This window comes from Sminthopsis crassicaudata, chromosome 3, assembly GCF_048593235.1.
Source record: "Sminthopsis crassicaudata isolate SCR6 chromosome 3, ASM4859323v1, whole genome shotgun sequence".
Taxonomy (NCBI): Eukaryota; Metazoa; Chordata; class Mammalia; order Dasyuromorphia; family Dasyuridae; genus Sminthopsis; species Sminthopsis crassicaudata.
The window spans coordinates 155,404,296-155,420,200 of record NC_133619.1 but is presented as its reverse complement, the minus strand read 5'-3'; the positions used below and the strand labels follow the sequence as shown (position 1 = coordinate 155,420,200).

The following is a 15,905-nucleotide window of genomic DNA, read 5'->3' as shown; positions in this document are numbered from 1 at the left end:
TTGTGAAAATAATTACTCCCTAGTTGGCTTACAAATCAGGGTTTTCATTTATGAGTTTTTTTTCTTAAAAGTGAGGAATACTGGGAATTAATGTTAAAAATATAAACTCTTCCAGAAATATAAATCCTTCCAGAAAGGATCATTTAGGATAAACTCCTAATTCAATCAAAAGCAGCAATCAAAAAGTTGCCTACTAGTGGTCAATCTATTATTCAACTACATCCAAAAAGCATTAAGCTTTTATTGTGTTCAAGGAACTATGCTAGGCTCTGAGGGGTAGAAATCCAAAAATGAAAATTGCCATCTTTAATGATACAACCCACTTATTAGTAAGCATTTAAAATTCACAAACATTTATCCATTCTCTAAATTGTGCACTGTTTTAAGTGTGGGTAGGGATGTATAGAGTTGAGGGAGGAGAAGGATTAGACAAATCCAAGTATCTGCCCTCAAAAAGCTTCCTACTGCAGTTCTTTATTTCTTTTAAGGTTACTTTTTTTTCTACCAAGGTTTTTAAATTTTTCAGCTATCCTTTTTTTTTTAAGAGACAGATATTATTGAGAAAAATCATATTTTGACATATATTAATTGCATCTATAATTTATCTTAGGAAGAAAGTGTTCTCTTGCTTGACATCCACCAAAAAGACATTGGGAAGGATCTTGGAATCTATCTAGATTAACCCTCAACCAAGGCCCTAAAAGATTAAATGGCTTGAACTAAACTATATAGTTAATTTTGTGGCTGATCTAGGAATTAAACTGAGGCCTCCTAAAACCTAATCCTTAACCATATCGTTCAGCCACAATTTATTGCCATGCATTGGTTTCTAGTTCTAAATGTCAAGTATTGTTAAACAATAGTTTTAATATTCAGGATTCAGGAGATCTAAATGGCCAAAAGTATATATTATTAGGAAAATTTTGATTTTCAAAAGTTCTGAAATATTCCATGAAATTTCAACCAAGACTAGTTTAAGAAGTTTGAAAACTGGGTCTCCAGTGCCTCCAGGAAACACATTCATTCCAAAAAGGAACATCTATTTGTGTGATAAATGAACAGCTGCTTGAATGAAAAAAAAAAAAAAAAAGATTGGAAAAAGGGAATTGCATTTGTAAAAAGGGGGTGGGGGACATGGGGTACAGATTGTATATACAAAACAGGAGGTGATTCATTGCTATCTGAACTTATTGTAAACTGACTAATTAAGTCAGGCCCTACTACATAGTTACCTATAACATTCCCTTCTATGGTTTCAAAATAGAGTATTTCTAAAAAATCTGTGTATTGCAACAGGGCAAAAGTACTATCTCTACAGTATCAAGAAGACCTTTGGAAAAAGATTAAACATTTTTGATGGTTGAACATCAGTTAGGACATTCCCAAAAACCTCAGAAAGGAGGCTAATATTTTTACATGCTGACAAAAGGGAGTTGCCAATATTGCTTTTCATTTTTGTAGCAAAATAAGAAAATAGTTGTAGAACTTATATACATTACCTTTCCCAAGTATATTCCTTCTAATTTTTTTCCAAATAGATTCTAAATTCCTTGTCCCCCCAAACTGCTTCCTTGCAAATCAAATATTTACCAACTCATGTAATACTTTTCATTATTCCCATGTCATTCTGCCATTTTGCTGTCAGCATTAAGAGGAAATGTCACAGTGGATAGTCATTGACTTTATTTCCACTTGTATTCTTCATTAACTGATCAACAGTGATTGATTTTATATCTGGCCCATTTTTTTCTACCTGTGGGCCAGTGCTAATTTGCATACTATTTTAAAGGAAGGATAAGGTTACCTCAGTTCTGGCTAAAATGGTTGTCATTGTGGGATCTCTTCCAATAACAGGCTTTTCTCCTTTCCCAACTCTTTCAAGCATAGGTCTTCCTCCTATTTCTGTATTTCATTTGTTCTTTCAAGCTTCTTTTATTTCTAGTCATGGAAGTATGCTATGTTGAAGCTAATAGATAAATAGACTGACAGCTACAAATATTGAGGAAAAAAAGGCAGCCAAAAAAAACCACTTTGATTTTCATTAATTGTCATAGGACTAATTCTATAAGATACTATCCTGAGCCTTTTATTTCTATGGATGAGTGAAAGTAAATGCTTTATTAAATAGAATCATTTGGGATTTTCTAAAATGACTCCTAACATAAGGAACAAAAAGATTTTGAAAAGTTCAGTTAATTATCACAAATAGCAGCCAATTGATTTCTTAATCACACTTCCATGAATCATATGTTTCTAAAGGTTCTTTTTTTGGTGTGTGTGACAACATACAGTCCAGGCATCTTTATCCACTTCCAAGCTACCACATCATTAACCTCATTCACTTTCACTACTTTAGGGCAGTTCTTCCTGTTGTTAAATCCAGAAACCTTTTTACTTAGTGACATGGTTTCTGTCATGGTCATTTCCATGTTGTGGTTAAAAAAAAAAGCTTTCTTAAGTCTTAAAAGGCACAATGGAGCTTATTATGGGATATTATACTAGCTCTTTGAACAATAAAAGTCTCAAACCGGCACCTCTGAGTACTAGTAACTCTCAGAAGTGTGTCAGAAACAGAAATCTCTAAAATGAAAAGAGGAAGATGCCATGAAACAGTGACTGTTTCTCCCCTCTGAGCTCTTAAACTTCTATTTATAAAAGCTCAGTGCCTCCTTGATATGGAGAAATTCTTCCTATTAGTTCCTAGGTTAGAAATAGTTTAACCTATGTTAATAATAATATGGTATAACATAATAGGAGACATTAAGGCACTTTTCTTTCCGAGAGCTCCAGTTGCTTTCACAAATAATGGGCTCTGCTTCCCCCTCCTACCAGAGGAGGTAATAAAGGAGAAGTTGCCCATCAGCCATACTCAGGCTACAAACCTTTCAGGAAAGAGGCAATTATCATCTTACCTGGAACTTAAACATAACCACAGCTTTGGTGAGGAGCAGGCTGGAATTATGACAGAAGAACAATATCTGAATCATTGATTCATTCTCATTCAGGAGCAGAACACTTAGAAATGTTCATAGTCTCATTTTGCCCCCATTCTTTTGGAAATCAAGCATATAATTTTACTGGTCTTCAAAACATACCCTCTAAGAAAGGTAGAGGGACTAATGTTGGGATTTCACAGATGAGGAAATGGAAGTTAGAGATATAAAGTGACTTAAGACAACACAGATAGCCCAGACTAGGAACTGGACCAGTTTCCCCTCTTCCCCCAACATATCTGTATTGCCTCTGAATCCAATTTTTTCCGTGTCCTATCAGCAGGGGCTGCATTTAATTCTTAGACATTAGATTACAAAACTAAATTTGGGAGACTAGCTCCAACATAAGGCAAGAACAATCTACTCCATCCCTTGTGGAGTAAGAGATATACTGTGCACTTGGCTTGGGTGATCTGGAACTCAAAAAGTGCCATAATCCTATCTCCCAACCAACAGAGTACGGGGAAATAGTTCACCATCTAAAGTCTGTATCCACTTCCTCATAACAATTATTTTACAGAAGGTTGGTGATGATCACCTGGAATTATGTCGAAACGATGATGGACAAAGCCTGCTTGGGTGCTCTAGGATCCAAATACAACACACAGAAACTCAGTGATCAAAATCAAAAAGTCCATAGTACTCAGATCTCTGCAGAGATAACTAAATCCATGGAAAGCAATCCAGATTATGAGATTAGGGGAGATCTGAACACTAAGATTATTTCCCCTTCTCTTGGTTGTCCATGTAGACCTTTGAAGTCCAAGAGCAAGGCTTCATTCTAAGTCACCTCTGTAGAGTTGGAATTCATTTTTATTTTGTCGTGCCTGGCAAAATGCTGCAATCTGACATCACAACAGGCGGTTCTCACTCTTGTACTAACCTTTCCATCCATTATGAATGGTCATAGACACTGTATCCGTTTTAAATTTTTTCTATGGAGTGATTTATTGTCTTGGCTACAAATTTGTAAAGAAATAAAACGCTATTTCTTCACCGGCTTCTGTCATGAGGTGTCAGCTTTGTTCAACAGCCATTAAAAAATTAAGTAAATAAGTAATATGTAGTCTAAGGGCATACCCAAAGCACTTTATCCTCATCAGAATAATTTTATCTTTTTACCATACCAAAGAGCAAACATGGGATTTCTCTGTAAATTATAATTAGGATGGCAATGTTCTCTTGAAAAGTTTGTTCCCAAAGTAGCAAATTTTTATTAAACCATGGTATTTATAAAAGCACACGAGTATTTTTACCTCTTCCCTGCTATTATATGAATGAATAATAGAATCTGAGAACCAAGAGTGATCATAGATACCACTTAGCCCAAAACTCTGAGTTTTATGGATAATTATTTTGTATTTAGCACAAATGTCAGTACCAACAGCTGCAGCCTATAAGACTTAGGGATGAAGGCAATGACCAATTGCTCAAATTCCCATAGATTAACAGGAATTCATGATCTCAATCTGGAGCAGATGCTTCCCTTTGTTCCTGCTATCTTCTCTAATGGAAAGATAATCAAGAAGGGGCCATGGGGACAAATGGAATAAAGCAGAAAAAACTAGGTGAAGTGTGAGGGCATAGACCCCAAACCCACTTCCAATACTTATTATCTATGAGATCTTGGGCTGATCTTTTAATCTGTATGGGTTTATTTTTCCTCATTTGTAAAATGAAAGGATATTACTATCCTTCTAGATTTACATCTATCAACATATAATTGTGTCCAAACCACTCCTTTGAATGAAGAAATAGAATCCAGGATAAGTGAAGCAACTTGCTTAAGATCATCAAATAAACTGATAAGTACAATGGGGACTGATTTCCAAGAAAAAAATAAGCATATATTAAATACAGATACAGTGAATACAATTTACAAATATTGTCTCATTTGATCCTCACAACAGTGCTGAAAGGGTGAAGAAGGTGCTATTATTATCTCCATTTTACAAATGGTGAAACTGAGGCAAGCAGAGATTAAGTAATTTTCTTAGGAACACTCAGCTGACACATGCATGAGGCAATGTGTGAGCATAGAACTTCAGGACTCCAGTCTCAGCATTCTATTCACTGGGCCACATTGCTGCCAATATAACTAATTTCCAGGCCAGTTGCCATTTCACTTTAGCATGATGCCCCAATTCTTCCCTTTACACACACTAGCACTGAATTAGAGATCTTGGGGCAGCCTAGACCCTCTGTTCTTCCTATCAGTACCTGTAAAAGAATGAAGCATAAGCACTGCTCTAGACTGTGTCTTATATGCTCCATATAGAGGTTCATTGATTTGTCCAGTGTTGCACAGGCAATAAATATTAGAGCCAGGATAAACACTTGCTTTCTCTGAATCTGAATTCAATGCATTCTGTTGCATCATGCTGCCTTGTCAGTACAAAAATATTTTGGGATAATCTGAACAAATTATGAGGGAGTGATCAATACTTTCTAACAGTGCTTTCCTTAAAACAAAATGTGTGGCCAACTAATTTCCAGGAAAGACCTTAATGGGCTAAGTGAAGATTCTCACAATGCCTTCTTTTAAAATATCTTCTCTTATAGATAACATGATGATCCAGAGAGCTTTAAGGAATGGGGGAAAGGAAGGATTAGGTAACAGTTAACAAAAGAAAAATATTAGGGACTAACCAATTTATCAGAGTTTAGAAATACTTTTGTCCTGTAAACAAAACCACTTATAAAACAACTCTTTTATGGGGCAAGCTGATAAACTACAATTCAACAATTGAATTATGGAAATTGTTTTTTATATTCTTTTGGTTAATCAGTTGACTCTGTACCCTTGCAAATATAACCTTTTTCATAACCTTTTACTTGGAAAAAAACTATTAACTATTTGGTTAGTAAGTATATATACACACATATATGTATTATATGTACACATAGATAAAAATGCATATTATATATATATATATATATATATATAATAGTGAGTTATCAAAATTTTAAGCAGATGCTAGATGATCTCATTGTCGGGATATTATAAAGAAGATTCCTAAATAAATCTCTGAGGTTGCTTCTAACTTGAATATTCATCATCTAAATTTTGGGTCAATTTTCTCCTCTCCAGCATACATTCTCTGCATTAGTGGTTATTGTTGGAGCTTTAGCTTAGAATACCTTTAATCTTGATAGATACCTCTTGGGAAAAGACATGACCAACACTTCATTCTCTGTGATAAGATTATTTGTGCCATATCTTGATCTTTCAGTCTTATCAACATGCAGCAGTGTTGGTGAGAAAGCCCTTTGTCAATACTTTCTGTTCACTGTTCCCTTGGAACCCCCAATCCAGGGAAACCTTTTAAATCTGTAAATACTGGCCCTAATCCAGGGAAAGCAAGGGCTAAGAATTCATCATGTTTAGACCAGAAAAGAGAGAAGGGCTCAGCCAAAGGTAATTTATTATAGCAGCTATATATTTTCAGTAAAGAACCGGACATAGAAAAGAGTACTCCTTGAGAGGGTAGGGAAAGCAGTGAGATTTCATTTATTTTGAACTGGGCCTGTGATTACATTGATATAGGAAACTCTAGCTCAGGAAACTCCCTCTACCAATATAAATCATCAATTGCTCTGCAGAGAATTGTTGAGGATACAGAGATAGGTTCCGTGTATTAACCAAGGTAACATAGCCCATTTGCATCAAGGGCAGGACTGAATTTAGGCTGATTGACTCTGACTTACTGAGATCCACCTTCACAGAATCAGTTCCAATCCATGTGCCTCTCAGCACAAATGCCTAACTCTTCATAAACCAGGTCATCATAGTGCTCATTATTTTGTTACAGCTTCATTAGCACTATTCACTGAGTAATTTCTGATCAAAAAAGAATAATCAAAAAACAAGATTTACAATCCATTATCTTAGAGATGAGAGGACACAAGGCAGGATAGTTAGTTAGTTTCGGAGTAAAGAAGTTATGTGTTCAGCCCTCACTCTAACAAAAACTCTTTGTCATGTGTAACCTTGGCCAGCACCCTAAACAATCTCCTAAGATTACATCACAAATTATTGATTTATATTTTGTGTGACAACAGGTTTGCTACCTCAGTACTCCAGAGGAGCTACACAAAATATAGAATTCCTTTGGTTGATACACCTTGTTCTTGCAGCCCAAAAATTAAAATGGCAAGACAAGAGTCATCTCCAGTGACAAGCAGATGTAAGAAGGTTCATGTTGGATGAGAAAAGATGGTCCAAGGGCACAAAAATAAGTAGGTGGACTTTCCAAAGAATCAAGACATCCCATCCATGCTGAGTTTGGACACAGGATTTGAATAAAACCGGATGGAGATATTTTTATTAGCCTTCTTGTGACAGTACCAGTGAGCTTCATTAGTGGTAACCAAGTAGTGAACTTTATGTTAAACTTTGAAGCCTGCTATAAAGTCTTATTGTAAGAACTTATCTTATCTAATTACCCCTATATGATTTACATAAAAATACCAAATTGATTATTACCCGTGGAAATAGAGTAGGGATTCTAATGTATTTTATCTCCCATATGTTACTCAAATATGAAATTTTAATATTCTCATAATTTTCAAAGAATAGAGTAAAAATGCATCAATAAAATTAACTAAACAGAATTAATTTAGCCTCCTTGCAATTCACAAGACCCCACAGAATTATAACTCAAGATCTTTATCCTCCCAAAATAACATCATTCTCTAGATGAGTGAATAAAAAGTTTCAGTTGTTCTTATAAAATGCTTCCTGTGAATACTTGTTAGAACAGCTTCTAAATAATTAATTGACATATACTTTAAATCTCTGAATTAAGAGAACCTCAAAAGGCATTTAGTTCAATCCATACCTAAAAAAAGATATCTTCTGCATAACATTACCTCCAAGGGATCATTTAGCTTCTCTTTAAAGACCTCCATTAAGTGGGAATCTGTTATCTCCTATTCCACTTTTGGATAGCTCCTAATGGTTAGAAAGTTATTCTTGTCATCCAACCTAAATCTGTCCCTTAGCAAAGTCAATTAAGTACCACTCTTAATTCAGCCTTGGGGGCCTAAACTGAAACATCTAATCTTTCTTTTATGAGGCAATGCTTTAAATGCTAGCCATCTATCTCTAATACCTCCTCCCTACTTTCTGGTCTGATCTTCTTAGTGATAGTCACTGGATCTGTGCAAGTTGGTACCTTCTCTGTAACTTTCAGAACTACCCAGAGCACTGAGAGGTTAAATAAGCTTCTGAGAATCACAAAACTAGTATGTCAGAAGTAGGTCTGAAACCATAGGTAAAGACAAACTTATGTGCTTAGGACCAAAGAGCTTGCTGAATTTTTGAGAAAGGATTATATTTAATCCCTTCATTTGACCTTTCATTCTCACTTGATATACTGTCTCTCTATAATTTCATCAAAGCTAAGGGGCATCTGTTTATCAGTCCTGTATCCTATAACTATTTCACCATTTTAAAAGTTAACTCACATGGTTCTTTTTGCACATGCTATGATTTGATGTTGCTATTACTTTCTGAGTCCCATTTACTTAGATTTATTGCTTAATCTTCAGATTTAAAAAATATGCTACAATTATAAGACATCAGAGTTCTCATTCAATAGAACACCTAAGAATAACAGTATTCTGACTAGGTACATGGCTGCAATACTCACCCTTCCCTGAGCACAATATGCCATCTGCTGATTCACACAAACTCTTGCTTTCTTCTTCAGTTATGTTGCATTTTCTTGAATATTGGCAGAGTTTTCCAAACCACCCTCGCTCACAAAGGCAGCGACCACAGGAACATTTACCATGGGCTGAAAAAAAGCAGACAAAGCCTCATTAAATATTCAGAAGTTCTACCTGAGCTTTCAGAGGGAAATAAACAATTTCAATGATTATTCTTCTTTTGGGTACTATTTCTATGTAACTTTGCTATTTACAAAATGTTTTCCTCATTACAACCTTGTAAGATAGGTAATATGAGCAGCATTATCCTCATTTTACAAATGAAATTGAGTCACAGACAAGCTATGTGATTTGCTTTGGGGAAACTAGGAAGTGGAAGTAATATTGTGGAGGGAAAAAGAGAACTGGATTTTTAGTCAGAACACCCTGAATCCTACTACTTTTGTGATTTTGGAGAAGTCATTTTATTTCTGTAGGTCTGTTTCTTCATCAGTAATATGAGGAAGCTGATTTTTGAGGTACCCTTCCAAATCTAAATCTATGACCTTGTTAAGTGTCAAAAAAGAGATCCAGATCTCAAATCTCTTAAAAGTATGAGGAGGATTTAACCTTTAGAAGACAAAGTAGCATGATATAGTGGATATTTCTGGATTTAAGATCTACCTGTAATACATACTGGTTATGTGACTGTGGGAAACTTACTTAACCTCTCAGTGCTCTGAGAAACTCTGAAAGTTGCAGAGAAGCCTTCTGATTCCTAGTCAATAATAAATAAATATTTGTTAGGAGTCTCCTAAGTACCAGGCACTGTGCTTAGAACTGGGATACAAATAAGACAGTCCTTCCTCTCAAAGAGCTTATACTCTAATGGAGAAAGATAAAATACAAAAAAAAAAAAAAAAAAAAAAAAAGGTAAAAGTCCTCTACTTTCTCCACTAAAGCTGGCTACCTCAAATAAACTATAATATTGAACTTCCTATCTGAGGAAAAAACTGTTCTGCTTCTTTCTGCATTAGTCAGCTCAACCATAATTGCCAGATGAACTCTCCAGACAGTGCTCAAGCTTAATGTGATAAATCTGGAGCTGGAATCTGAGGAAGACCCAAGAGGAAAACAAACTTTGAAGTTATTTAAAATGGAATTCCTCTCTCCTCAATTGATAACAAAACACATCCTCATTTGCATTTTTATCAGTTAAAAAGACTTAGAGCTGATTCTCATCATGGACACCTTGACATTTGAAAAACTGGTCACGTTTCAATTACTTGCAACATTTATCGATTGCTTTTCCTAGTTATGCCTAAGAGATATAAAAAGTTAACTGTTTCCTACCTACAGTATTTGGTTCTCTAGGTGAAAGAGACCATTCTTTGCATCAATTGCTAAGTGATCCTTAAAAAGGCCAAGATCTCCCACTGCATCCAGGGCCATCTCCTGATCTATATCTGGCCACTGGACCCAGATGGTTCTGGAGGGGAAAGTAAGTGACCTTGTACAGCCTTCCCTCCCTTAAACCCAATTCACTTGCATGTCATGGCATCTCCTTCCTGATGAACAAAGGACAAATAACCAATATGCCTCAGAATAAGAACATCTTGCATTAATATATCACCCTGAAGTATGCAAAGTACTTTATACAAGCTATCTTGTTTAATCCGCATGGCCACTCAGATAAGTAGGTACTATTATTATCCCTATTTTATGAAGAAATTAAAACACAGAGAAGTTGTACTTATCCAGGGTCACATAACTAATCAATTTCTGAGTCAAAATTTGAACTCAGTTATTCTTCATTCCAAATACAATGATCATTATGCCTCCTTACTGATTCAAGTCTTCCTAATAATCTCATATACTTATGTTTAAGCAGCAACACATCTGACCTAGTGTTAGCCATAATATGGAACATATCAATTTTATTAGGACTAATATTAAGTTAATAAAATTTGAATTTAAGATCTTGGGAGATTCTTTGGCCATATACAAAGTCTCTCTCTCAATCTATATCTAAAGAATGTTATGGAAAGTAGGTAAAAGCAAGTGTATACCTATGCATGTAGGATGCACAGATGTAGAGTTTGAAAAGTGCTCCAAGGCCATCTGGTGCAAACCCTTCATTTTTATATATGAAAAAATGAGGCCTTAAGTAGCTAAAATATCTTGCTCAAAGTAATTTGTTTCATGTCACAATTTTGAGACTCAGTACTCTAGTTTTAAAATATTGCATTTGTTATTCTTAAAAAATTCTCAATGATGTGCACATATCTATATACTTGTTCCTCACTTTCCAGTGACTCTTTTTCAGCACGTGCATGATCAGATCAGCTTTAGGAAGTATCTGTTACGTGCTGCTGCTATGCTAAGTACTGAGAACCCAGATGAAAGCAAAATAATCCTGGGACTCAAGAAATTTAGGGAACACAACATGCACATACAGATGCACGTGAAAAATATGTGGTCAGTCTCCTGCAGGAAGAAAATTATGTGGGAAAGGGGAAGGTGGGGAGGAATCAAGAAAAGTTTTGTGTGAGGTAAGTAAGTTATGAAGAAAATCAAGTGATGGGGGTTGAGGTCCCTTTAAGATTCCTCTCTGACTGCCCAACCCCCATGGCTGACCTTGATTCATAAATCCTGGTCAAAGGCACCCTTTGAATATCTGGGACCAGCCCCCACCGGATCTGAGCTATCTGAAAAACCCACCGAGAACTTAGGGATACCACCCAACTTCCTTTTTGGTATAAAAGGGCCAAACCGGAGCCCTCTCTTTGCAGGAGGCCTCCCCCAACACATGGTATCCTTCCAACCATGCAAGGGTTCCTTCCCGCCCAGTGGCCACCTCTGGCCCTGGCGTCTTTCTAACTGAGCTTTACTTCCAAATTTCTACAATAAATTTATCAATTTAGGTTTTCGGGCCTGTAAATTCATTTACAGGGGACACTGTGCCTCATGGGATTATCTATGCGCCGAGAAATGGGGTTCCCCCTTTCCTTTCCCTCATTACAAGGAATCTAGGATGCTAAAAAGAAGAGGAAGGGCATTCCAAGAGGGGAAGCCAGTTGAAAAGGGTAGGATCAGCATATTTGGGAGGGCCAGCCTGCATTCGTTTTGCCTCAGATACATGTTAGTCTTGTTATCATGAGCAAATTACCTCATTTCTGAGTAACCTATGCCACTCTCTAATATTGTGATTACAAAGAATTTACTGATCTGCATTTGTGGAGTTTCCTCCTTGAGAGTATCTCTGTATTAAAGAAATTACAAGGCTATTTGGAGACAGAAAGAGAGGAAGAGAGGGAGAGACAGACAGGGAGAGAGACAGGGAGAAATAAAGAGACTTAGGAAGGAGAGAGAGTCAGAGAGACAGAGATCGCAAAAGAGGAGAAAGAGAAAGAGAGGGAAAGAAGGAGAGAGAGAGAGACAAACACAGGAAGAGAGAAAGACAGAGAAAGGGAGGGAAGGACAGACAGAGAGAGACAGATAGGGAGAAAGAGAGACAAAGAGAAACAGAGAGAGACAGAGAGAGAGAGAGAAAGGAGAGAGAGAGAGAGACAGAGAGAGAGAGAGAGAGAGAGAGAGAGAGAGAGGAAGAGAGAGAGACACACAGAGAGAGACAGAGACAAAGAGAGAGAGACAGAGAGAGAGAGAGACAGAGAGAGAGAGAGAGAGAGAGAGAGAGAGAGAGAGAGAGAGAGAGAGAGAGAGAGAGAGAGAGAGAAGTCCTCATTACATAGGTAATGTGTCTGATACAAGATATGAACTCAGGAAGATAACTTTTCCTGACTCCAGACATTCTATCCACTGTGTCACCTAACTGCCCTTGTGTAATGTTATATATCTCCATAAATTCAACTATGACCTCTCTGAAATTGATATAGATGCATCTGTTCACTTCCTGAATTTTCCCTGCTTTGCCAGAACCATTATAACAAATATCAAAAACAAAACAAAACAAAAACAAAAATAAAATGTCACAAAGCATAATTAATAGTGCCTGCTTAGCAGGAAGACTAAACTCAGATACCTATGGATAGCTGTTGGCAAACAAAGCATAATGAATATTTAGCTAATCATTGACTTTTCCTCTATTATTAATTCTTCACTGTCCATTTCAGGGGGCTTTAGGCTATCACCAACATTCCAACGACAACAATTTAATTCAATATGTTACTCTTCATTTCATCTATACACCTGTTAACAAAATGGACCCTTTATTTTTTTCACTTACTTAACTTATTTTTTAAACTTTTTTAACTTAAAAAAAATTTAAGTAGCTACCCTGAGAACTATATGGAAAGAAAAAATAAATAAAAAATATTTTGGGTAGAGTGCAGTGCATGGAGTCATGAAAACTCATCTTCCTGAGTTCAAATCTGTCTTCAGACACTTACTGTGTCACTTAATCCCGTTGCCTTAATTTCCTCATCTGTAAAACGAAAATACTAAACCACTCCAGTATTATTGCCAAGAAAACCCCAAATTTGATCAGAGAAAGAAAGACATGATTGAAAAATGATATTACACTACTACCTCATCCTATGTGATTCAATTATCTAGATCAGTGAAATATATTTTGCAGGAGCTCTTCCCACCAACACATGGTATCCTACGGACCATGTAAGGGTTCCTGCCCGCCTAGCGGCCACCTTCGGCCCTGGTGTCTTTCTAACTGAACTTTACTTCCTACAATAAACCTTTATTATCAATCTAAAAAAAAATATATATATATATATATACTTATCAGAACTCTTTCTAGTATTATCTTGTTCTCCCTGGCCTTAGAATTGCTTTCTCTTTTTAAAATCTGAATGCTTCCCCAAATGAGAAGTGTTCCCCAAAATGAAAGGGGCTACCTTGAAAATGCCCATTTTCATGCTATTTGGAGTATTCAAACCTAAGCCAAAGGTCTGCTTTTCAATGATATCAGGTAGAGACTAATCATTCATATGAGAGTCTGACCTAGACCTAAGAGACTTTTAAAAGTTTCTTGGCTTTGTTGTCTCAATGGAAAGATTTTTTCTCCTATTTGGGCTGAGGAAACATTAGTTGTGTGTCTGCCTTAAGGGAAAAAAAAAGTGAATCAAAACAACTTGAAATGTTCTTGCCATCTCTTCCTTTTACCATGGCCTGCTATTAGCATTTCCTGTTGTTATTACTTAGTATTGGATGGGGAAGGGGAAGGTGAGGAAGAGTAGAGGAATAATTCTGCTGCCTGAACTCAACATTTTCCAGAGATAAGCACAAAAGTGTCAGTCTGGTAAGGAGACACTGTCATGCCTGGTGAATCTAAAAAAAGATAAGAAGAAGAAAGTTGGAGCTATTATTTCTTGACTGTTCTTTGAATAAAGCAACCCTCAGTCCCTTCTTGGTGCAATTCCTTCAAAAAAGCATAGTTCTTTTCCCTCTATTTCAAGGGACCTGGACCTTGTCCATTCTTTATGTTTCAGTTCAAGTCCCATACTCTCCATGATGTTTTTCCACATGATCCCACATTAAGCTTGTCTTTTTGAAGCACTTGATAAACAGAGGAAGAAAAAAATAAAGAAAAGAGCTAGAATATGGAAGGGAATGGAAGAGAGTAAAAAAATAATAATGCAGGAAAAGCTATATCTGCCAGGATCTGGAAGTGAGGAACTAATGGAACAACAACCTATTGGATTTAGGTTGAAAAATTACTAATAATAATTCACATTAATATAGGTCTTTAAGACAGACAAAATACTTCTTCCATAAATATGCTGGAAGTCAGGTAGGACAAATATTACTATCCCAATTTAAGAAGATGAAAAAACTGAAGTTCAGAGAGTTATAACTCCTTACTCTTGGGAGACAGAGCAAATACACAGCAGAGCTTTGATCTGACCTCATGTCTCCTGATTGCAAGCCCAGAGCTCCTTCCTTGTGCCAGACTGCCTTATATGAAGAATATCTTGGTTAGATATATACTGTATATTCTGATTGCTCCTTTTCCACTACCACTCTATCACTCAAGGATAGTTTAATGAAAGAAAAAAGGTTTTAGCAAAGATATAATAGATATCTATCAATATGGAAGGCTCATCCAGCAGGATTTCAGAAAGCCCAAAGAGAGCTACCAACAGACTAAAGCTGCAAAAAGGACCAGGTTTAAGTTTGGTAGCAGAAAAACTTTGCTGATAATTAGAGCTATTCCATAGTAAAATAGGCTGCCTTGGACAATGGTGGGTTCCCCAATACTGGATGCCATCCAAGGTTGGATGACCAGTTGTAAGATTTTTGTCCATGTAAAGGAAGAACATGAAGGAGCTAATAAATTAAATCCACCAATAGGTATTTATTGAGTGATACCTGTGTACAAAGCATTTTACTATGTGATGTGAATTACACTGATAAGTATGAAAAAAATTCCATAATCTTAAGGCTCTTACAATGTAGATAAGACAAGATGTGGTATTATTGGATTAATCTAATATGGGAATTTGTTTTGCTTGACTATTGCTATATGGATTTTGTTTTTTTCTCTAGTAAATGGGGGAAATAAGTAAATCTTTGATCATTAAAATAATTTTAAAAGATATAAAGTAATAGTAATTTTTATAGAATGCTTCCTATGTATAGGGTACTCAGCTAAGTGCTTCACAATTATTATCTCATTTGGTTTTCACATTAATCTTGGAAGGTAGTTAATATTATTATCCTCATGTTCAGTTGAGGAAATGGAGGCAAACAGAGGTAAAGGACTTGCCAGGTTCATACAAGTATTAAGTATATGAATCCAGATTTAAATTCCAGACCCAGAAATCTATTCACTACATCACTTAGTTGACCTACTATAATATACACATATGAGACATTATATAATTATACCTCCCCCAAAATCAAGAATTAAAAAAAATTATGATAAGGGGACAGCTAGGTGGTGCAGTGGATAGAGCACCAGCCCTGAATGCAGGAGGACCTGAGTTCAAATCTGGTGCTTCCTAGCTGTGTGACCCTGGGCAAGTCACTTAACCCCAGCCTCAGGAAAAAAAAAATATGACAAGGCAGTATGTGGTGAGTTGGTAAATATAAGATATAGATAGTAAGGACTATGAGGTCAGAGGAAGGATTGAAGCTTACATTGGATCTCTGAGGATAAGTAAAAATTGAATAGGTGGGGAGGAGAAAAGGAAAAGGAAGAAAGAATAACTAAGCAAAGCCATGAAGTTCAATATTACAAGGGATATTTTAGATCTTCCTCTCCTACTCGGACATCTGATGGTA

The 15,905-nt window shown here is 36.2% G+C and overlaps 1 protein-coding gene across 1 annotated transcript in view; it reads right to left on the bottom strand.

The window, feature by feature from the left end:
* The window catches only part of ITGBL1 (integrin subunit beta like 1), a 372,203-nt gene that overhangs the window by 2,431 nt on the left and 353,867 nt on the right, over positions 1 to 15,905 (bottom strand). Inside the window, exon 9 of the mRNA XM_074299468.1 lies at positions 8,648 to 8,794. Within this exon, the coding sequence (XP_074155569.1) occupies positions 8,648 to 8,794 (147 nt within the window). The remainder of the gene's footprint in view (positions 1 to 8,647; positions 8,795 to 15,905) is intronic.